A 24,145-nucleotide genomic window follows, 5' to 3' on the forward strand; every position below is an offset into this window, starting at 1 on the left:
GGTGGAGCTAAGGGAAAATGATTCCACACATTGTACCTTTAACCTGTTGCTGGTCGTGCATGAAGGTGTCGGATCTTTTGCCTACAGCGTCTGCAGCATCAGAATGAGATTAAGACGAATTCAGGTAGAGTTCAGTAGACTGGACGAGTTCAGAGATGAGGTGAGTTAAGTGGAAGGGAGGACACAATGAGATGCAAAACTTCAAGGCGTTCTGCATGAATTTCTTCAACTCTTGCTCATTCCAAGTGAAACTATCTCATCTACTGCACCTTTACCCTGATGCTGGTACTCTGTGGAGGTGTTGGGGAGGTTGTCTACAGAATCGAAACATTAGGATAAGACAGACAGCACAAGTTCAGGAGTTAGGGCAAATTCGGAGGACGAGATGGGTAACTTAAAGGGCCGATGGCATGCTTTTCCATGTTTTCTGGCACCTTAAGTGTCACCCAAAGCTAAAAAACAAAAAGCAAGTTTTGGACTTTTTATGCAGAAGGAACTTGTTTCATCCAGTCGTCTCCAACTGTTGCTTGCTGGACATTTATTCTACACCCCTGAACACATCATAGTTCCTGAATTCTCTTGTATGGTCAAATTCTTGTTGCACTGCAAATATCGAAGGATCCAGCAGTACTTTTCAAAGCACGGTACTTTGATTTTGTTTTGGAGATGTCCTCACAGTACAATGGGCTTTTGGTTGTGGTTTTGGCAGCACAGTCAGGTTCTGTTAGCCTCAATTCATGGACGAGGACTTTGTGAACAAGACGCAGTATGACTGGCTTTACAGGTAAATTGAATCTGAAAGTCGAGGCTGTTCCAACACTCAAAGGGCACGAATCCAAACAGCGAGCGGTGAATGAAACTGCTTCAAATGTCTGCCTCAGTTAGCATTTTACAGAAAAAATACAGAAAAAAATAAACACGGCGAGGAACTGAAAGACAACATAATCCATAATGCTGTACAATTGCAGGTAATGAGACATCCTGCTGTAAACATAGCTGTGACAGTTTATTGTGCTGCTCACTTTGATCCTGGGGGTCCGATTCTGGCTCCAACTCATACGGCTACATCTTATGTCTTGCCATGCTTGAAAATAATGCATGCTTCTCAAAGATTTTCTTGTTTATGTGCTTCCTAGCTGTGAACATGAGTTCATGAGTCACTGTCATCCTGTTTCCCCGCCCCCTCAGCAAACATTCAGGTATTCGACCAATCAGAAGACACTTTAGCCAGGTGCTCCATAAGGAAGCTCTCCCTCGTTTTGAACTACTTACAAACTATTTGGAGTTATGATGGATACAAAGCTAATCTAGATGTACCCCAAGGTTAATAATTAAATGAGTGGAAATGACCATGTCCAGTAAAAAAAAACTGTAGTTTTCTAAGATGGGATATAAATAAAGTTGAGTTCAGTTGAGGGGAGGTTCAGTAGACAGCCATGCGTGTGGATGAAGTGGTCCCAGTAGAGTGCCTGTGTAGAAATCCCTCCGTTAGCTCTCCTATAGCTGTAAGTAGCCACATAACAGCAGCTATGAGCTAACAGAGCTATAGCACACGTTCATTCATTCATTCTTCTTAAAGTATTGGTGAAATAAAGACAGATAATGCCTTATTTAGAGGCTGCATCCTCTAAGCCCCGTTCACTCCGTTATATGGATCTCCAGTTATCTAAATAGCTTCCGAAGGACGCCGACTTTCACCAAACTGTTCTCGGTGAGTAGATGAACGTATTTCATGCCAGAAATAAGGTCCAGTTTTAAAAATACCAGAGTTCCCCTTTAAGGAGAAACAGGGTCTAAGTAGGGCATTACTTTCAAGGAATTCTAGCAGAAAGTTCACTTTTTGATGGTGCTAAGATAATGAGAAAGACAACATGAGTTCAGGAAATAGGAAAGGTTCAGGAGATTTCAGTGTATGAAACAGGTAAATAGGACAGGCTCAGGACAATTTAAGAAAAGAGGACAAGGTTTAGGACAGTTTGGAGAACAAACTCGCTCAGAATGAGCTCACAAGATGGGGCAACTTTAGGAGAGTCTACCACATCAGTAAAGGACAGACAGGATGAATTCAGAAAGGACTCAATAAGGGCAAAAAGAAGGAAAAGTTCAGAAGAGAGGATGTAAAAAGGTAAGTTCAGGATACAGAGCGTATGCAGGACAAATCTGAGGAAAAGGAGAAGTTTAAAGGATAAGTTAAGTAGAAGAAATAGGTTCAGAATAAACTCTTAAGATGGCACAACAACTCCACAGACTTCAGGACAAATTCAGGAGAGAAGGTGTGTTCAGAGGATGAGGAGAGTTTAGCTGAGAGTTTAAAACAAGACTGGTAAGAGTTCACCTGTTGGTGGAGTTGAATGAAAGTAATTATCTTGTACCTTTAACCTGCTGCTGGCACTGTGTGAAGGCGTCGGGGCTGTTGTCGACAGTGTCTGCAGCGTCTACGTCGGCCTCCAGCGCGATGCAGTCAGAGATGCTGGGAAGCAACTCGTCCAAACACGGCCGTGACGACAGACTCAGATACTTCAACTTCCTGTTCTCACAGTTCAGCTGGAGGTGAAAGGCGGCACATTTTGGTGTGAATACCACGTTCATCATTTTGATTCTGTACCTTTACCACACTTTTACCTTTAAAGGAGTATCCTTACAGTGTGGTATCAGTGCTTTTACCAAAGTACATCATGTAACTGTTGGATCTACCTTTGAACATGATAAAAGTTTAAACAGGAGCACAGTTCTTGCTGTGCTGGCAGTAACGTACAAAGATAATGTATTCAAACATCTCTGCAGAGTCATCCTGACTCAACAGTTCATCTATTGTTCTGCCCATGCCAGCTGATAATGCTGCTCTTATAGCATTGGTTATTTAATGTGTGTGTGTGTGTGTGTGAGAGCGAGACAGACCTTGGTGGCCAGGGCCTCTGCATTCTCCCGACATGACTTCTCAATCTCCAGCTGAGTCTGCAGAACACTCACCTCCTCGATCACCATCTGAGACACTGACGGAGGACACACACACGTACACACTTTGTAAGTTATGCGTCCGTCACCTCAGTGGACATGACATCACCTTACGTTTCTTTCTTGGACACTTGATTTTTTGTCTTTTTGTCATATACATGCAGAATGTTAAAAAAGGGAAGAAAAGACTTCAAACAAAGCAGGATTTTCATTTTTTTTAAGTCTCAGGGTGTTTCTGCCTCGTAAAATGTGTTATGTTTGTTATGTTTAAGCATTTAGCAGACGCTTTTATCCAAAGCGACTAAAGGTTGTGGATCTTTCATTATGAAACAGATTCACAAAAACATCTGTGAGAACTGAATTTACAAATTACAACCAATCAGATTTGTTATGACTGGGGTCGTTCACAGTAGTCTTCCCCAGAGAAACGGGTCTAAAAAAGGCGCTAAAGAGGCGCACAGAGGAAAATGTATCCAAGACAATAAATATCAGTAAAAAAGTCAGAGCTCTGACCATCTGAAAGGGGAAGAGAAAAATCTCTTAGTCAGAAATGCCAGGCAGTTTGGATCATTCCCTCATTTATGTGTTTGAATGATGAGCAGGTGCCTTAAATAAAAGGAGTTTTAGGTCTGATACACCAGTGAATTTCCAGATAACTTGGTCCTGAGCAGATTTAAAATGCAAAACACAGAGAAGAGGAGGCTCAATATGCGACCTGCCATGCTGAAATAACAACTTCCTTCAAAGGCAAAGCGTTGTATAGCTTGGATGATGATCAGTGTGTTTCCGTGTAAAACCTCAAATAGTAGCAGCTGAAAGAAAGAGTCATCCTAAGGCTGTCAGACACTCGCAGCTCAGATACTCCTCAGTTATTTTAAAATGACCCAGATACTTTGGGAAAACTGACTGGCAAATGGCCTGAAAGGAGAAAATCCGTGTGATGAAGGAGCTTCGACTCTATCTTCAGCTGAATTTTTTTAGAAGATAAGTTACATTTCTAGCAGATCATCAAATCTAATAGAAAATCTGTTGAACACAGAAACAATAGAAGGCAGTTTTAATTAAATCAAATCTAAGGGATGCATAGAATAACTCCTATCTCAAGGGATGAACCAGTGTTGTGTCGACACAGAACAGACAACTTAGCAAAGAAGCCATTTTAAATTGGATCTTTAGGCACTTGGTTACTAGCAGCCTGTCACAAAGACACATCATTTGTTCCCATTTCTTTAGCTGCATCTATGAAAAACAGCAAAGATAACACAGTTTGACAGACAGAAAATAGGATTTCTGCAGCAACAAGGTGATTCCCAAAGAGCTATTAGCTGAAAACTTGGCATATCTCAGCATGGTGTGCAGTGTGTCCTTAAAACATTTGAGGAAACTGGACAAGTGGAGGACAAAAGAAGAAGTGTCAGGCCTAAAAAACTATCTATAGCAGATGAACAGGATCTGAAAGTGATGTCCTTAAGAAAGAGGAAAAAATCCAGCAAAGACCTGACACAGGACCTGAGAGATGCATCTGGACCTTCAGCTGATCCATCTACTGTTTACTCTAAGCACTTAGGATTAGCATGATCTGTTTAACTGAGAATCTCCATCAACATCATTCCTTGACTCTTTGAGGCTGTTGTGGCTGGAGCCAGCAGGAAGCTGGCGGTGAAATCCAAGATCCATTAACAAAGATCCACATGGCTGATACACAGACCAGACCAAAGTGGAGATGTTTGGTCCTAATGCACAGCAGCACGTTTGGAGGAAACCAAACACAGCATATCAGCACAAACACCTCATACCAGCTGTCAAGCACGGTGGTGGAGGGCTGATGATCTGGGCTGGTTCTGCAGCCACAGGACCTGGGCACCTTGCAGTCATTGAGTCCACCATGAACTCCTCTGGATACCAAAGTATTCTAGAGTCAAATGTGAGGCCATCTGTCCCACAGCTAAAGCTGGGCTGAAACTGGCTCATCAACAGGACAAAGATCCCAAACACAGCAGCAGATCTACAGCAGAATGTGTGAAAAAGAAAAGAATCGAGGTGTTGCAATGGTCCAGTCAGAGTCCAGACCTCAGCCTGACTGAAATGCTGTGGTGGGACCTCAAGAGAGCTGTGCAGAAACCAATGTTGCAAACCTCAATGAGCTGAAGCAGCGCTGGAGAGAAGAGTGGCCGAGATTCCTCCAGAACCATGAGAGAGACTGATAACGTCCCACAGGAAACCATTACTGCACCTCACTGCTGCTTCAAAGGACGACTCTTTAAAATGACGCTCTCGTCACAGGATAAGAAGTGACACAGTTGAAGCTTTGAACTGAGCTTGGGTCTGGATATGCATCACGTTCATCAACAAACACAAGACAAACATCGTCCCAGCAGTTCTATAGGGACTGGGTTATAGGCTTATGGTTCATTGCTGGCATCCTGCTCAAAATAACATGCATTGGTTGCCATATAGTTTCCTAATGCTTGTCATATCTGTTCATAAGTGGACACAGAGCCTCTGCACCTGTTTTAGCTGCCTTTCATTGCAGGTGCGAAGGTGCTCACATGCACACGCACATGCACAGCACGGTGAACCAATATAAGGGTGGTTCTAAAAGCACCGAAGGGCGAACTTCTCCAGAAGTTTCTCCAGCATTTTGGCTTCGTGTTAATAATTAATAATGGCATGATGCAACATGTCATGTGCTGAGGTTGTATCTATCTCATCTGAAGACCTTTTTCTTTCTTTTCAATGTCCTGATATATAAAATGTGAGAAGTGGAAGAGGTTGTGCTCTCTTTTTCCCAACATGAGTAACTTTTGTGGTCACCAGTTCAAACACCAGCTCAGCTGTTAATAACCAGCTGTTGGTCCTTAATTTTCCAGACCGGTTGTTAGGCTGCTGTCAGTAAACCCTGCTGCCTGCTGAGCGCACAGTCAGGTTTTAAACTAAAGAAATTAATCATCTTTAGGCTAAAACAGGACTATCAATGCATGCTGCTGTGTTGGGAGGATGTTAAAATAAATGTTATGATCAATTCAGGCAAGTTTGAGACATATCTGAAGCAGAAATGTCTGGTTAGAAATCTTTTGATGGACCATTCTGCTCCTGTTTGGCCTTCAGTGACTGTGGTCATTATGTTTTATAGTTAATTTACGTGATATCTACAAGTATAAATGATTTTGTGTACAGTTTGTTTGTATTGTGGTATTTCTGCTGATCGGAGTTGCTGCAAAGCATGGTCAGGACTGATTATAACTCTGAAGAGATTTTATTTCCTGGTTAAATAATCAACTAAACTACTTGGTGTTTGTTGTTACAGAAAGAAAAGATGAGCAGCATCAGAAAATGTCAGACGTCAGATTACATTGCTCTGACCTATTGTTATGCTCTCATGCTGACAAGGAAAAAAACAACAGAAATGTCACTCTGACAACCATGAGCACAGCGTAAAGCGGCAGCTGTGTCAGCGAGGCCCTGAGGTCACATGTTACTGAGGTGAGGCTTTCAGGTAGCAGGCAGCTGCTTCACTATCTGCTGAAGCAGCCTGGATGCAACGCAGCGACTCTCAGACCAACACGCACCAACAGGGACGAGCAGGGAAGCTTTTACAGAGCAGGGCATCACACTGCAGCTGCAGCACCACAGCAGCAGCCTGCGAGTGTACTGATCTGATTTCCAAAACTCAGACAGACGACTTCATTTAAAGCTGTTAGCAAAGGAAGCGTAAGAGAAAACTTTATTTCATTTCTCACAAAGCACACAGTGTTCAAAGTTCTCATTTAGAGATTCTACAACTCACGTTATGGTCTGCAGTCAAGGTGAACTGCCGCGGAGCAGAGGGAGGAAGAGCTCAGCTTTTAGGCCTTACAGGTCCACTTAAAGAGTGCACAACATCCCATATATTCTACATGACATGTTGCAGTTTGTGAATTCCTGTAAGTAGGATGCTGAAGAAACAGAGCACAGCTCATTTAACGCTGCGCCGCTCTTACAAAAACCAGAAAGGTTGCTGACTCACTCGTCATCTTGGCTCAGTGAGTCAGCCTGCTGACATATTTCCACCCTGATGTCATTAATCTTAGTGATTTTTTTCTCTCTCTCAGTAGCTCAGTAAGATAACAGGTACAGAACTCTTATTGTACAAGAGATTTTGAGGTTTTTTATATTTAGTTTCTTTCATGACTAAGAATGCAGACTGCAGCTTGTGTGGTTTAAAGGTAAATTGAATGGAAGAAGTGAATAATTGACGGTTATAATATCCATCATAGTCTCGTCCTCCATCAGTTTCTAGAACAAGGACTTCTTATCACTTTAATGTTTGTTCAACTGTAAAATGGGCTTTTACGATTTTTTTTTCTCTGTGCTTAAGAGCCTGTATTCTGGTGTCTGAAGAGACAACCAAGGATGCCACTCTTAGGTCTTAAAATATCTCCCTGAAGGAGCTTTTTGCTGTGGAGCAGAATCACGCAGCCTCCCCATCCTCACCTGCACCCACAGCTTCACATCATGCTGCATTCACTTTTGTTTCTTTGCTATCTGCTATCGTCCACATCAGTTATAAAGTTCACTTAACTTACGAAAGAAATTAGCTAATAATGATCCACCAGGACTTTGTCTCATGGCTTCTTGTTGGCGTTTTGAAAACATTGAAACAACAGTCAAAGGTTTCCCCAACAGAAGGGATTGAATTGGCAAGCTTCTAACTAAAAATTGACCATTTATTATCAGCTGTCTGAACCAAACGTCTGTGGTTTAACAGCAGAGGAGGGAAATGTGAGGATTTTTCTATCAGTTTGGATGGTGGCAGTTTGAGTTTGGGTTGGTTGTGTGTGCTGATGTTAACTCTCAGTCTATTCACTGTATGCAATATTAAAGGTTGCTAAGTGTAATTTGTGTACAAATTTTAGTTTGCCTGGTAACACAAAGCCAGAAGATGGAATCAAAAGAGTCAAACCCCATGAAAGAGAGAGGTATGGATCATTCACCCGCTAAAACCAGCTGCTATGGACAGAAATGGCTGAAAAATTAGCTGTTCTTTTGTTTCTCTGGGACACTTTGACCAAAACATGTCACAGACATCTCATTAGGACCTCAGGAAATGTTGTCATCTTATGAATAAAAGGGCAGAATATGTGTTCTTTAATGTTTGAAATCAGTATGTTAGTGATTCATTATTAAAAAAGATGTCATAACTGATAGGTAAGGGTCCAGATGGCGAGTTCAGTCAGTTTCCACGTTCAGGTGAAGCAGGAGGCGGGACCTTAGCTCCACACCTCCAGCCTCCATCACCACACAGTCTGGGTGAAATGATCCCACGTATTCACATTGTGAAGCGGAAGAGGTGGCTTTTCTTTTTTAGTTTTGAAAAAACAGACCAGAAACCACAATTTCAGCAGATATCTGAGACTGTGGGTTTATGTGAGGAGGCAGCAGTGGGAAAAACGAGGCTGATATGAGAGAGGAAGAGGTCGGGGATGGCTTCTGATTCTATTTTTAATCCTCATTCAAAGTTTAATGCTTGCTGATGTGCCTCAGTGGTGTAGACTCATTTAAACCCTTAGTGATATCCTCTGTAGTCGCTGCAAACTTCTTCCCACACGCCACGGCAGATCGGCCTCTGCTCGGCTGCACCGCTGTTCAACGGCAGCTCTGTGGGTCAGATGCAACACGGGAGGCGACCACGGTGGAAAGCAGGTCATCCTCTGCTATTTATGGCTCTGCTTTCATTATTTGGCTTGTTTCACTACAGAAGCCAACAGCTGGCCAATCACAAGGGAACACTCAGTCCTCTATTAGATAACAATTTCCAAGTGAAATACCACCTTTGTTCAACCATTTAATCAGAAATCCTGTATTTAAATACACTGAGTATCTTGAAATGATAAAGTCTGTATATGAAGTTATGAATATGTCTTTCCATTGATTCAAATAATTTAATTAAGATGTATTCTGAATAAGTTTTGTCGTTATTTAAACAACAAGCATGAACAATACGATAAACCTGAATCCTTACAATCTGTCAGGCGCTGCTTTTGTTTTACACCCGCTGACTAAAGCCTCTTTAGTGGCGAAGCCTGTTATTAACAGCCGATCTGTTGGATTAGTCAACGGTTTACACACTTATCCTTGAGTAACTGCAGAGTGTTGGGTTAAGGAGCTGGACGGGGGATTAAAACAAGTGAGCTGACAGCTCATGTGAGGCTGGATCTAAAATAAGAAAAAGGTGAGTGTGGACAGAAAGTGACTTTTCTGTGAAGACTTAACAGGGGAAAAGGTAAAAAGGCAAATAAATAAGTAGTGACAGCAGTGGTCTTTAAGCTGCAACACCAAGCTCAGCAGTGAACAGCAGGATGATGCTTTATCTAAGCTTTTAGAGCAGAGAGAACACCTGAGCAGGAACAGGAACCCTTTTAGGGTTCAGCTTTAAACTTTAACTTCATTAGGATACAAAACAAAGTAGAAGATTATTTTAACAGGTCCTGCACCTTTTTCTGATGAAGGGACCCTCTGTCAAAGTTTGTTTGATGTTTTTAATAATGAACATTTAAAAAAAAAAGCTTTCCCTGCACCACTGTTCTTGTTCTAGTTTCCATGCAAAGGAGCAGAAACACCACATGTTTCACTATTAGACTTTTCATTGTTAATGCACATTTTGAGACATTGACACAATAGAAATGAACCTGGACTTAAAAGTCCTCAGAACATTTTTTGTTAAAGGAAAAGTCTGTAATTTGTTACATCATTAGTTAAACATGCTTTGGGTATTTGGTCATTTTCCATTGGAAGCTGTCCTATTTGCTACAGTACTACTGGAAGAGCATAATTGTAATTGGTAGGTGTGTTTAAGGTCAGTAAACAGTAAGCAACTAACCAAAACAAAGTGGGGGGGGGCAGTCACTGTCTCGGAGAAATTACACTATTCCTTTAGATGTGAACTTACATGGTCAATGTAGTCCTCTAAACTATGTTCTAAATGTCCAATTTTTCATTTATAAATAAAGAATTGTAGATAATGCACTCAACAATTTTGTTTTCTTGGACCCCCCCCAATGTCTAAACCATGGTTACGCCCTTGATAATGAACATTTAAAAAAAAGCTCGACGAGGCCATTTCCCTGCACCACTGTTCTTGTTCTAGTTTACATGCAAAGGAGCAGAAACACCACAACTCTGAGAATGTTGTGAGAAAACTTCTAACTCTCTCTGGGAGATACATGTAAAATTACCGTATTTTCCGCACCATAAGGTGCACCTACAAGCCTTCAATTTTCACAAAAAACGGCCGTGCGCCATATAATTCCAAAATCTGTCACGGATACCGCCATTTTGAATTTACCGCGGGGAGCGCCGAGCATTCATGAGGCATTAAGCCTCCTCTGCATCACTCACTCTCGTACATTGGAAAAGAACGGCAACTGGCCACTTCCTTCGCTCGCTTTGCATTCAGTGTGAAGCAGATCCCAGACATTCACTCTGAATGGGGCGAAGATTGTATGGAGCTCGTATTTACCGATTGAATCGTGTCATCATTAATGCAGTTAGTGCCTGTTCTTCAGTCTGAGATGGGTGATGCAGACCAATGTGCAGTTTCTAAGTTTATAAGAGTAAAAACAACCGATGATGTTGACCATTTCCCGCTGACACAGGGACGTAATACATGCACAACGTGTGCTGGCAGCGATAAACCAATCAGAGAACATTAGGTAATACTACGCCTTATAATCAGGTGAGCCTTATGTAGGGGTTCAGTACAGAAATGGACCCCATAACTTATAATCAGGTGAGTCTTATAGTGCGGAAAATACGGTTTATTCACTTTACAGGGTAAAGAAGTCAGTGAGAAATCGTCACATTAATTATTAATGACAGAGTTTCAGCTCTAAGTTTACAGACTGAGTATAAAACAATGATCTAAACTTAGTACAGACAGTAAGGTCGACTGGTTGATTATTTCTTTGTTCTACCAGTGCTTCTTGCCAAAAAATCTCATAACATTGGAAAGCCTGTTTATTTCCCTTTTAAATGACGCCACAACACCATGAAAAACGTATTCTTAATCTGCTGTTGACCCTTGTTTGGTGTTGTTTATTGGACTGGACACATTTTCAAATGAACAATCTATTCCTTTCACAAACAGGGGCCTCAGCAGCGTGTGGACGAAGCAGACACAGCGCACAGCAGCCTGGTCCTCCTGCTGGTCACCAGCTTGGTCACCCACTGCTGTGGGACGGCATCCATCAACCTGCTCTTCAACATTGGACACATGTCAGCCAATGGGGTTGTGTTGGTCACTCTGGCACGAACTGATCCCATAAGTATTCAACAGGGTTGATGTCAGGATTGCAGGCAGACCATTCCACCCTCTCCACCCCCAAATTCTGAAGGTAGCCTCTGATGAACCCCACTCTGTGGGGACGAGTGTTTTTGGAGGATAGGGTTCTATCCCAGTAGAGAAATGGTATTGCCATTGGTTGCAGAATCTGATCTTGACATCTCTCTGCATTGAGATTGTCTCTAACGATGACAAGCCTTGTTTTTCCAGTGAGGGAGATGCCGCCCCACACCATCGCACTGCCTCCACCAAAACCTGGTACCCCATCGGTGAAGCAATCAGGGTAGCGTCCGCTGCGTCGTCGCCACCCTTTGACCCGAAGATTAAACTGAATCTGGACTCATGGCTGAAGATAATGCTGTTAATCATGTGCCTGATTACCAGCACCTGTGGTACCAGAGGCTCAAAACAGGAGTCACTGGCAGAATAAGCTGTTTGGCATTGGCAGAAGAAGTTTTTCATGGGTGCGACCCACATACTCAACTCTGCTGCTCATCCCACAATGCAATTTCTTTACAAATGTGGCACCATTTAAAAGGAAAATAAACAGGCTTTCCAACAATATAAGATTTATTGCCAATATGCATTGTTACAGCTAAGAAATAGCTGACCAGACACACATTTCCTTACTTTCTGTGCTAACTTGAGAATCTCAAGTTAGACTTTTGACTGTTGCTTTTTTTGGAGCCAGAAATTACCATATTTGGACAAGGGGGTGGAGTTAGAGTGCAAGCCTGAAATCTATCTAAATTACTTTCAAAATGACCACAACCACACTGACCAGAAGAGTCCATATTACTAATGATTTGTTACTGTATTAGTCAGCATCTAATGGAAAAGGTCACAGTCTGTCTTGGATGTTTTGGATCCAGCACCTAGTGGTCAGCAGTGGTATTGGATTTTAAGGTTTCAGACAGGGTGGCTACAACCATTGTGTAAATAAAGTATATGTCTACAGAAATAACACCATATCCAGAACAGCGCACACTAGAAATGATTTCATAATATTACGCTGTCCTGGTCACACGTTATCAGCTTGTTGGTCCTTTGTGTGCTCTGAACATGTAATTATAGTGTCTTCAGCAGCATGTGAATTTCAGGGAAAGTGCAGCCACGGGCTTTCGTCAGACTAAAGTGGACTGAATAACTGGGTTGTGAAATAAACCAGTGCTGCAGGGGATCATTGTGAAGCTGAGTAGCTCCACAGTTCATCTCCAGTTGCGGCACTGATGTAAGACATGAACGGATCATTTTAAAGCTTTGTGTAAAGCCAAATTTGACTGAATTCACTTATTTTTGTCCACTTTCTTATTATGGATGCATATATATAACTCACCTTAATTCATATTTCTCCTCGATTTCAACTGTGACATTTTGGCTGCTGTTCATGCTCAGCTTTTTCGACACCAACTTGTTTTGCTGCTCTGCCTTAATACACAGCTGAAATTACAGGCTGTGAGACATCAGCTCCTCCTGCTTCCTGCAGGCTGACAGGCTCAGAGTCACGCAGCCAAAGCTGAGGTGGCAAAAGGCAGCTTCCACAGAAGAACCACAGAGTTTAAACACTGCTAATCTCAGTTTACACAAACAAAACGTCTGCTCATAGTAAAGACTTTTTGTTCTGTGTTCAGCTAATTTTCTGACTGATTTTAGGCAGAAAATCAAAATGTGCAGAACATCCATCCATCCATCCGTCCATCCATGCATCTATCATCCATCCATCCATCATCCATCCATCCATCTATTATCCATTCATCCATCTATCATCCATCCATCCATCCATCCATCATCTATCATCCATCCATCCATCATCCATCCATCCATCCATCCACCCATCCATCCATCCATCCATCCATCATCCATCTACCATCCATCCATCCATCCATCATCCATCCATCTATCATCCATCCATCCATCCATCCATCCATCCATCCATCCATCCATCCATCCATCCATCCATCCACCCATCCATCCATCCATCCATCCATCATCCATAAATCCATCTATCATCCATCCATCAACCATCCGTCCATCCATCATCCATCCATCATCAATCCATCCATCTATCATTCATCCATCATCCATCCATCCATCATCCATCCATCCATCCATCCATCCATCCATCCATCCATCCATCCATCCATCCATCCATCCATCCATCCATCCATCCATCCATCATCCATCCATCCATCCATCCATCCATCCATTATCCTCGCTTATCAGAGGTCGGGTTACAGAAACACCCAGACATCCCTCTCCCCATCGACACTTGGAGGATCCTGAGGTGATCCCAGCTGGATAAAAAAGCCATTACTCTGCATGATCAGGATGACTTTAATGCACAGGACAGCTGGAGGAGGACTGGAACACCAACATGACAATATCCAGCAAGTCCTCCAACCTAATTATGACCTACAAAATCGACCTTCCTTTAAGTAATGACTGTCCAACCAATATATTTTTCAACCAAACTCCAATAATTACTCTGAGAGGTTGTATGAATAAATGAATGGCGAAATAAATTCTTCATTATTTTCAATTGCGTTAATAATAGGGCTGACCCCAGATGGCGGACTAGCTTTAGCCGTGGAGAAAAATGTCAGAGTCACAGGAAGAGGCGGCGCTGACAGGCCTGCACGGGCTTCCTGTTAATGAACGGATATAATCATCATGTCAAGCTGAAAATCCAAAGGACAGGATCACTTTAAGAGGGAACAGGACAACCCCAACAAGCTGAAACAATAAGTTTATGATGAAAGACAGCGTGCAGCTTCCCTGCGAGTTATTTTTCATTTATTTCATTGTATTTAACCTACTTTTAGTGTCCAAACTCTGGTCTGCACTCTTCTTCCTGTGCTATTTCCCTGTTTAATAAGTTCACTTTTCGTTTGTTCACAATTTCCAGTTCTTTCATTCATCTTATTTTTAGACAGATGAACTTTCTTAATTTAATTAGTTTAATTATGTCAGTGAGTTGGAGCCATGTTATAGCGTGTTGAAAACAAAAAAAACACATTTCATTTTTCAATCTTTGCGTAATAACCAGCTAACAGGAAACTTGCCTCCAGGTTAAACAATATTTCAAAGGCTCATTCTTAATAAATACATTCATCTACTGATGTTGCAAAACTTCTGCTGATTATTGAAATTACACAACTAAAATAAAGGTGCAGCATATGATAGACTTCTTTGCTTCAAATCAGCTTTTTATCCCAGCTGATTGTTTCCAGAGCCTGAACCAAACTGGGAAAAAAGAACATTTAATTACGCTGCTTCCTTTAGCTGGAATCAACTTCAAAATCATTTAAAATGAAAGAGGTCGGTCTCACAGAATGAGTTCAAAACCATTTCATCTGACGGAAACTTTCAAATCTACATGGTTTGATTGATTTGTGGTTTTAAGACTTATTGGTAAAAATACATTTAAATATGTGGTGTGGTGTTTAGCACCATCGCCTCACAAGACAGTTCCAGGTTTGATTCCCAGCTGGTTCTCTCCGGGTTCTCCGGCTTCTTCCCACCGTCCAAAAACATGCATGTTGGGTTAACTGGTGTCTCTAAAATTGTCCTTAGGAGTGAGTGAGTGTGGTTGTTTGTCTCGTTTGTCTCTGTGCGGCCCTGTGATGGACTGGCGACCTGTTCAGGTGTACCCAGCTTCTTGCCCAATGACCGCTGGGATAGGCTCCAGCCCCCCACAACCCGACCAACGGATTAAGTGGGTATAGCAGATGGATGGATGGATGTTTTTGAGGTATTTGGCCCTCATATAAAAGTCAAACTGAGGTGTGGTCTCTTTTTGGTAAGCGGCTCAGGTTGTTTTCTCTGTTTTACAGCCACTAAATATTTACCGAACCTGCTCAGTTTTTGGCCTTTGAGATTCAAACAAGTCTGAAATAAAGTACCTGCCTGCCAGCCCGGCCTCCCTCATTAAAGCCATAAAATATGTGCGTCAGATAAGGAGTGGCAGGGAGAAAGACTTTTTAAAGGAGTGATTTAACACCCTCCCAAACACACTCGTCCCTCCCCCATCTTCTGCTCCTGCATAATTCATGTCAGGAAGTTTTAATAATTCATGGGAATAACATGACAGAGCGGCCGCTGTTCTCTCTGGGGGGAGGGTGGTGAATGAATAAATGAGTGAATGAGAGACTGAGCGCAGGAAGTGACGAGACTCATGATGAAAAAGAGGATCAGCCTTTCTGCCCACCACACGGAGGATCTTATCTCCAGTTCTGCAGCTGCTGACAACATTTTGACACTGACTGGATTCAGGGTTTGAGTCAGATTTTAATTGTTTTTCAGCTTCACATCTTTCCGCTGAAGCTGGAAAAAGTATCTGTCGTCTGCCATCTCAGTCAGAAGTTAAGGGTTTACGTCCAATAAAACTACTATAATAAATAAAAATACTGTCAAAACAAAGAATTATTGTCCTTTTAGTGTTGACTAAAACAACAAGTCTGGATCCTGACTATTTGAAGCCAAAAACCAAGAAAAAAAGGAGTGAAAAAACAAGTTGTCTGGAGCAAAGGAAGTTCCTGGGGGGGGTAAAAGTCTTAGCTGTGGGTGGCGCTGGAGGAAAGTATCAGAATTCATCCTCTGGGGACAGAGAACAGCTGTATCAAATGTCCCTCCAGTCCGTCAAACATCTGGGAGGTTATCTCACTAAAAGCCTGCAAATATCTTCTTTGTGGTGGCACAGAAAGTCTGAAGACCAACAAAATCAATAGAATTTACCAAACCCTCCTCAGAGGATCAAGAATGAGACGCTGATGATCGATTTCAGTCTTTCCTGACCAACACCTCCATTTCCAGAGCCATGCCATCCACTTGGGCACAAATACATAAATATAACTGGTTAAACTGGTAGTAATAGTAACACTTTCAACTGCTAATTCAATAAATGGTCAATCTATTCACTGTCATTGTGGCCCAACAACCCCATTGAAACTGTTATTGAATTATTAAACAGAAGGAAAATAAACTTGCAGAAGCTTTCAAGTAATCATCCCTACACAAAAAGGCCAAATTCAGCCACACAACCTCATAAAAGGAGAGAAAGAAGCCACAAACTTCTCCCTTCAGGCAGCTGTGATGACAGCTGCTGCGTAACATCAGACTGACAAAAACTCCTAAACCTAACCAAGTGATCATCAAACGGCTTCAAAAAGTGCCTAAGTGCTATTTTACTGTCTCCTCGCATGGTTTCTGCTGTGCTGGCAGATCATTTCAACACATTTTCTGTCACAAAGTGCCCAGTTTTCTGCGTATTGTGGCCTTTCTCAAACAGCATGTTCACGATGGAACAGATGTGCTTTCAGTGTGCATCACCATCCTGTTTCTAAGGTTCAGAGGTGTAATGAGTACCAGAGCTACCAGATTATCATTTGTACAACTCAAAGTGGGATGTTTTTCTGCCCCAATGACCAGGTGAGACACCTGATGGGCTTTGCCCGTGTCAGACAAAGAGAAAACAAGGGAACTTAATACTTCCATTTGGAATAATTGTCTCATAGTAGTTCTCTGATGTAATAATATGACCCGGCTCGGTTATGGGAAAGATTATTCAACTAAAGCAATTCAATCTAAAAGTAATCAAAACAAATAAAACCAATGTAACTTGATTATGGAAGAGTTGTTGTATTGGTAGAGTTACGGAACATTTTAAAAAGGAGCTGAAAGGACTGAGTTCACGCTCCAGATGGAGACCGCCTGGTTTCTGGTTACGTTTTTAACAATAACGGCCCACTCAGCCACATTCAGGCGACTGAACCGCCACACAAGGGCTTCACAGAGAGGGAGAAGATAAGAAAAATAAAGAGCATTTCTTTTGTAATCGCCGTGCTTTTCATATTGAGTTGTTAGAAAGTTACCTGGAGAAAAAAATGATGAACGAACTTTTCTGCAGAGAAGAATGTAGTCAGAATTATTTGTCCTTTAACAACCAGGCTAACTTAAACATGTGCTAATAGCTGATAACACCTGTTCACTGTCCTACCTGTGTGAATAGTCATGGTGGATGTTTCAGCTCAGCGTTGTGAGGAACCAGATGTCAAACTCCCCCAAACACGAAACACTCTGCAACCCTTAGCTAACTAACCTGGTAGTTGTCATAGAAACACAGAAACCCTCCCCTCCTCTCCTTAACACACCTGTTCAGAGGACAAGGTGTCACCAAACGGAGGGGAGGAGGAAAGGTGCGAAGGGTGAGGTGGTGGGAGGAAATGAAGGTGTCAGCTGTCAGCCTGTGGGCGGGGTGATGTGTCAGTGCATGTAAATGCTAGGAAACTTGTAGCTCTCACAGTTTACTGGTAAGTTTTCTGTGGTGTTATAGTTGTTGGAGGTTTATGATGGAGCCAATGAGTCCAAATAATTCTACTTACTGCTCAACGTTTAATGGATCGCACTTCAAATGACACCTGCTTGAGACCGAGATGATGGAAGAGCGTGAAGAGGAGCAAGAAGCAAGCAGGACTCACCTCTCTTGATGTGTTTGAGCTGTCTCTGGGCTTCGTCCCTCTCCTCCGTCAGTCTGTTGCACTGCGGGAGCAGACGGCAGGTCAAACCATTAGATCGAGTTCCACAACAGACACCAGATACAGTGACGCTCACACACTGAGCAACAAAAGCGACACAAACACTGCCAGTTTATCCCCAAAGTCCAACTTAAAAAGACAACTTTATCAACAATGGATGACATCCAACTATTGAACTTCACTGAGAGCTGTTTGGGTGCCATAAGTGACAAAAAAAGCAAAGAGATATTGAAAGTAAAGCAGTCTATAACACAAATCAGACTGGATTTATCTCTCTGTGGAAGGTTTGGAAATTTATTCCCATCTTGAGCGCTTATGTGACTATGATGCCAATAGAGAAGTTCATTGGTAAATATCTGCAGCTTTAAAACTCCCTCAAAGCACAGCAGCTCGTATCATTTTAAAAAGGATGAAGGTCAGATACACCAGAACACTTTTTAGATCTGGCTGCAAAACCGAGGCCACTCATGTCCCGTCTCTCAGCCAGACAGGTAACCAACAAGCCAGTGGTCACAATGAGTGAGATCCAGAGTTCCTTTATGGGGATGGGACAACCATCTGAGCAGCACTTCACCAATCCATCTTTAATAGGAAGGCCAGGCAGAAGGCATCCTTCACTTAAAGCCTAACGCTGTGAGAGGCAAAATCTCCTGACTGTGTGTGTGAAACCGGGCACTGAGTGGCACCTCATTAACACCATCTCAACTGTCAAAGACTGTGATGGGAGCAGCATCCGTTTTGTATTTCCACCACAGGGAGACTAGTCAGGACAGAGGGAAAGGTGTATTCAGACCTTTTCCAGAGTGTCGAGGATCTGAAGAAAAAGGTTTACATTCAACATGACCATAGTCTGGCTTCAATTCAGTATCTGAAGAGAAGCAAATCTGAAGCAATCCTTTGAAAAGCTGCAGGAAGAGAATTCAAATCAGACATGAAGTGAATAAAGCAGGCAGTGCCAGATATGTTGGTCGTGGTTCAGTAAAAGAAGTCGGAGGAAAACAACAACAGCTGTGGTGGACAACGGGAAAATGGAGAGCGCTCTTCTTTTCTGGCGATATCTGGGAAGATGCTGGTCAGTAATGTGAGTTTATTGTTTCCTGGCTCAGACCAAAAACAGCTGGTGGGTCATTTTAATCTTTAACAAGCCAAGCTTGTTGGATCATTCCTGAGAAAACTTGAGGCTGTCTGAGGAGCTTTAGCCAATAACTAAGAGAAGGATCTGATTACTTGTGTTAATGGGATATTTCACGTTGTTTTGCTTTGTCTCTGTGGAGACTAAAGTGTAGAGAAAGCAGGATCCACATTCTTCACATGAGTATTTTTCATTTTCACCCCCCCTCCAGCTGAAGTCTTCTGCCTCAGTCAGAAAACCGACAGCCCGTCACAACTGATGACAGACTGACTCAATCTGCTTCTGCTGACTCGATGGCTGCTTTACAGAAAGGCAAAAACACAGGCAGCAACTGCTTGTTTTCACATCCAGGATCTGATGCGTCGTATATTTAGAATGAGCAGCTGTGGAGAAGTTTGGACGTCAGCAGATTAAACATGAATGAATGCAACAACAGCTGCAAACCACACTGAATTTAACTGAGGTCAAAACATGTCAGAATCAAATTAGTTTTAGTCATTTAAAAGCTGAAACCCAATTTGATCCTTCACCCAGCCAAATTTATAAATCACAGAACATATAATGCTGAACTTTATGCATTTATGAGCATCTCTCAGTCAGAAACATCCAATCATGTGTGGCCTTGGAGGATCATTCCAGACTTTAAAACAGCAGCTTTAATAAGCAGCTGTTTACCCTAATTCTCTGGTCAGCGCCATTCCAGAGGGTGAGGTCATGACAATATCTCATAACTTTCTCCCATTCTGCTTTTATCAGCTGGCAAAGGTTTCAGCATAAAATGTGCTGAAAAACAAATGTGTTCAATGAACCAAGTGTCTGCGTTTCTGAGAGTTTTAAAGGTATTAAACCTCCAAAAAAGGGCTCCAAACGTCAAGCATTTAGATGCATATTCCTATTTTCTGTGGCTATCCAACTAAGTTTACAGCTAATATTGAGAGATCTATTTATGGCATTCACTTAGCCAAATCTCTCCGAGTCATTTATGCAAAATGCCTCTTTATAACCAAATCATTCATTTATGAGTGATGCAGTCAAGGTGGAAAACATATGAAAGCGTTGTGGCTTTTTTTCTGTAGCTGCAGATCAACTCAAACACTGTCCAACAGCACTGCTGTTTTACTGGAAGTCAGATATCACTAAAGTTGATTTCACACATGAACGCATGAATCTGAGGATCGGGACCGTGCACGAACAGTTTGGTCCAAACCTTTATGAGTTGCGTTCATCTAAAACAAACAAGTGGAGAACAACGTACAGTCAGAAGAAAAGTGTGAAGCTCGTACCATCTCATGCGCACTCACACAGTTTCTCGCAGTAAACGCTCCCGAAGATTTGCTGCTTCACACATTAGCTAAGCAGCTGAGCTTCCTGATGCAGAAAAAAGACCAATGTCCACAGAATAAAAGGCTGCTGACACTTGGCCATGGTCTCACATGCGAAAATCCCTCTTAAAAAAACTAATTCAGCTGTGGAAAACCATGATTTGGCAAAACCTTTTCTCCTAAACATCATAATATCTTCATTTGCAGCAGCTTGCTTTGGGGGTACAGTAGTATTGTGAGGTACCTTTTCCATGGAACAAAAGGACAAGGTTGAAATCTATGTTGAGACACTTTAAAGCTATTACCGAAACAAAGAAATCTCAATAATTCCAGCTTTCAAAATGCATGAATACATCTGCAGAGTTTAAGGATTTTAAAGGGCAGAAAACAGGACGTGGGTACAGTAAGCTGTGCTGTATCTCTCATAAGAGTAATCTTTCCTGCTAATGCCCAAAGTCTCTTTGTATAATATGTGGCTGTGATCACTCATCCAATCTCATCTTAACAAGCTAATGCCATCATCTTATTTGGGACCAGAATTCCAGTAACTGCTTCTTTTTGTATGCAGGACAGACGCAGAGTGAAACTCTGAGTGACCGCAGTCAATAGTGGAGTATCTGCAATGCTGCTGCACGCTCCACACGCTTCATTTAAAATGGTAATTGGAACTCGTAAAGAATTCAGTGACCTCCTGTGCAGTAAAACAACAGCGCAGACAAAGAAAACTGTCCCTTGGGGTTCAAACAACCTCCAGAGAACACTCATATCGCTAAAAGCTGGTTTTCTGGAGCAAAGCAATGAAGAAAAACAAATATTATGGATGATTCAGACAACAACAACTAACCTTCATCGGAAAGAAACTGTTCAAAACTTTCACAACTTATCAACTTTACCAGTGAAATTTAAAAGGATTCGTCCAAAAACTGCAGGTGCTATAAGAGGTTTTATGATAAGATCGAAGGAAAGTCGACACGTCGCCTGTACCTTTAACCTTTACTTTAAGTTACCAACATAGGACAGAAAAAAAACAACATGAAAGGACAGATACTAGGAATTGGCCCGACTGTGCTGTGATTCATTGAGGCGCCCAGGAAAGAATCCCACTGTGACCATAGTGCATTTATTAGGGGCTTGTGGTCAGGTGGTGATCAGTCAGCATTAATTACATCATGTCCAAGTGACCAATCAAACAGCAGCTGCACAATCAAAAGCCACCGGCTTTGACAAATTAGTCAAACTGCTATTTGAGGGCAACTTCCAGGTGATAAACCAACTCCTGATTTTATGAGGTTACAGAGAGCATCCAAATATAGATGAGTTTTTGTCTAAGATTTTCGTTTACATTGTCAAGCTGTGGTTAGAACTCGACTCGGCTACTTAATGGTCCCTGTTTACAAGCTCTGGAGGGGAACTAATTTACTGATGGAAGTATGTTCGGCTCTATGATAGGTGATGATAATGTATTTTCAGCTTTTCAGCCTTGGATTTTTTCTATCAGACCTACAATGTCACAGACCATGACAAATGGTTAGCTAAACCACTGTTAGTCAACTATTTACTTTAAAGTGCGAGAAAAAGTCATTTAACCAATACTTTAAGAAGAGTTAATGAACGAACGCGTACTATAACACATAGCTACTGTCTTGTGGCTACTTGCAGCTATAGGAGAGCTAACGGAAGGATTTCTACACAGGCACTCTGCTGGGACCACTTCATCCACAGCTCTTTCACTCCGGTAAGAACGTCCATCTTACTCAAAGTCGTCGTTCACATTGTCAAAATCTGATAAATATCCTGCCATGTTGCACAAAACTATCAGCAGCAAACTCTGTGTGAAGTTAGCCGACTGTCACAGAGCACGGAGTGAATAAACTGTGCTGCAGGGGGGCGTGTGGATGAAGTGGTCCCAGTAGAGTGCCTGTGTAGAAATCCCTCCGTTAGCTCTCCTATAGCTGCAAGTAGCCACATAACAGCAGCTATGAGCTAACAGAGCTATAGCACACGTTCATTCATTCTTCTTAAAGTATTGGTGAAATAAAGACAGATAATGCCTTATTTAGAGGCTGCATCCTCTAAGCCCCGTTCACTCCGTTATATGGATATACGCCGATCGCGAGTTACATAAATAGCTTCTGATGGATGCCGACTTTCGCCAAACTGTTCTCGGTGAGTAGATAAACGTATTTCATGCCAGAAATAAGGTCCAGGTTTAAAAATACCGGAGTTCCCCTTTTAGTAAAATCAAGTGAAGAAGTTCTAAGCAAGTGCAGTTCAGCTTGTTGCTGACAAACACATGGAAATATGAGGGCGTGGCCAAAACAGCCCTCTGCTTGACACACTTTCGTAATGTTGTGGCCAAAGTGTTGTGAGACTGATCTATTTCTCATAAATGAGAACTTCGAGTTCATCCGTGTGAAAACTGTTGAGGTTTAGATAAGAGTTTCTTTAACTTATGGAGACCTTCATGTTCTCTGTCACGTGGACCCTGTGGTGCTCAGTGCTTTTCCTTCTCACAACACTAATACTGCTGCAGCTCTTGCAGCTCATGGCCCAGTTCTGCCCTGCTCTACCTGCAGTCTCATACACTGTCAGTTTGAATTATCCTGAAGAGCACGGCGAGGGCGGCAGGTTCATCGGCACGCAGCAAGACACTGAGGCTGCCAGGGTAGCACTCAATCCCAGAGAAGAGTTGGGTTTTGCCATTCATTTGCAATTAATTTTTAAGCTCTTTTCCCCTAAAATCTTGACATTTAATATAAGTATAAAAATATTGATAAACACAGTACATACAATTGCTAATATCATGGAATAATTGATTTAAAAAGTATGATCAGGGTTATGACCCTGACGGCAAACCCAGTTAGCGTTCAGTGGCACATCTCATGATATTTCCACTTTAGGATTTACCCACTGAAATATCCGTGATGAATCTTTTTTCAATTCAAAAAGGATTTCTCAACCCTAAGAAATGGAAAAAGGTGAGTGAGCTAAATGAACTTCAGCTAAGGACTGCAGGTTGCATCACCTCTCATTACCTTAACATAGCGAGCAACATCTTAAAAGCAGAGGGTTGAGTTCATCTTTGACTGACTGCAGGTCAAAGAGTGGAACAGTTCAATTCCGTGGAAAAACTCACCTCCATCTCATTTTAGCATAGAAACCTACCATAAATCCACGATCACGGACAGATTATGAACCAGTGAAAAGCCCAAAAACAGCTCATACAGAAGGCTCCACATGCATATCGCTGTGGTTATTGTTTCCTCGTCTGTATCTTGCACATATTCTAAAGTGACTTTTGTTGTGAATTGGCTCTATATCGAACTAAATAAGCTGAACGGAACCAAGATTTTATACAATTTGTATTTTTTTTTCACCATTCACAATCCTCATGGTTGTTTCGTGTGTTATTTTGTTCATTTTTCTTTTTAACCTCCTTTTGTGTCGTGTTATGTCTATTTCAGGCTGTTTTGTGTCTCTTAGATACTTAGGCCTACATTATCCAGGGTTTAAGAAAAGCCCTCAGCTTGTTCCTGCTTGTCCACAGTTGACCTGTTCAGTACAGATATGAAATCTGTCTATGCATCATTAGAATACATAATCCATTCCTGCTAAACAGCAATATAACACTGAGGCAAGGCTTTTTCTGCCTATTAAAAGCAGCAGTCAGACATTACAGCCCAGAACAAGACTGACAGCCTCTTTACACTCAGCATTTTTCTCTCAATTACTCGGACTGAAACGATAAATCTTGCAACTAATCTATGATATGCAGCCGTGGATGTATTATATGTTTGAAATACAACGAGTAGATTCTTCTCTCGGTTTAAATGGCGAAAAAGGCGACTAATTCAGGGAGGGGTCCGGCTCTTTGATGTCTGCA

General features: G+C 42.0%; 2 protein-coding genes across 3 annotated transcripts in view; one reads left to right on the forward strand and one right to left on the reverse strand.

Annotated features, from left to right (window-relative positions):
* hopx (HOP homeobox) overlaps positions 1–24,145 on the forward strand; it is a 404,275-nt gene that overhangs the window by 145,580 nt on the left and 234,550 nt on the right. The gene's annotated exons all lie outside the window — the stretch shown is intronic.
* shtn3 (shootin 3) overlaps positions 1–24,145 on the reverse strand; it is a 36,589-nt gene that overhangs the window by 12,059 nt on the left and 385 nt on the right. For both annotated transcript variants that reach the window (XM_072395162.1, XM_072395161.1), the window contains exons 2-4: positions 17,752–17,812; positions 2,899–2,993; positions 2,373–2,544 (exon numbers count right to left, since the gene is read on the reverse strand). In XM_072395162.1, the coding sequence (XP_072251263.1) occupies positions 2,373–2,544; positions 2,899–2,993; positions 17,752–17,812 (328 nt within the window). The remainder of the gene's footprint in view (positions 1–2,372; positions 2,545–2,898; positions 2,994–17,751; positions 17,813–24,145) is intronic.

The sequence above is a fragment of the Leuresthes tenuis genome, unplaced genomic scaffold, assembly GCF_036924035.1.
Source record: "Leuresthes tenuis unplaced genomic scaffold, fLeuTen1.0.hap1 SCAF_11, whole genome shotgun sequence".
NCBI lineage: Eukaryota > Metazoa > Chordata > Actinopteri > Atheriniformes > Atherinopsidae > Leuresthes > Leuresthes tenuis.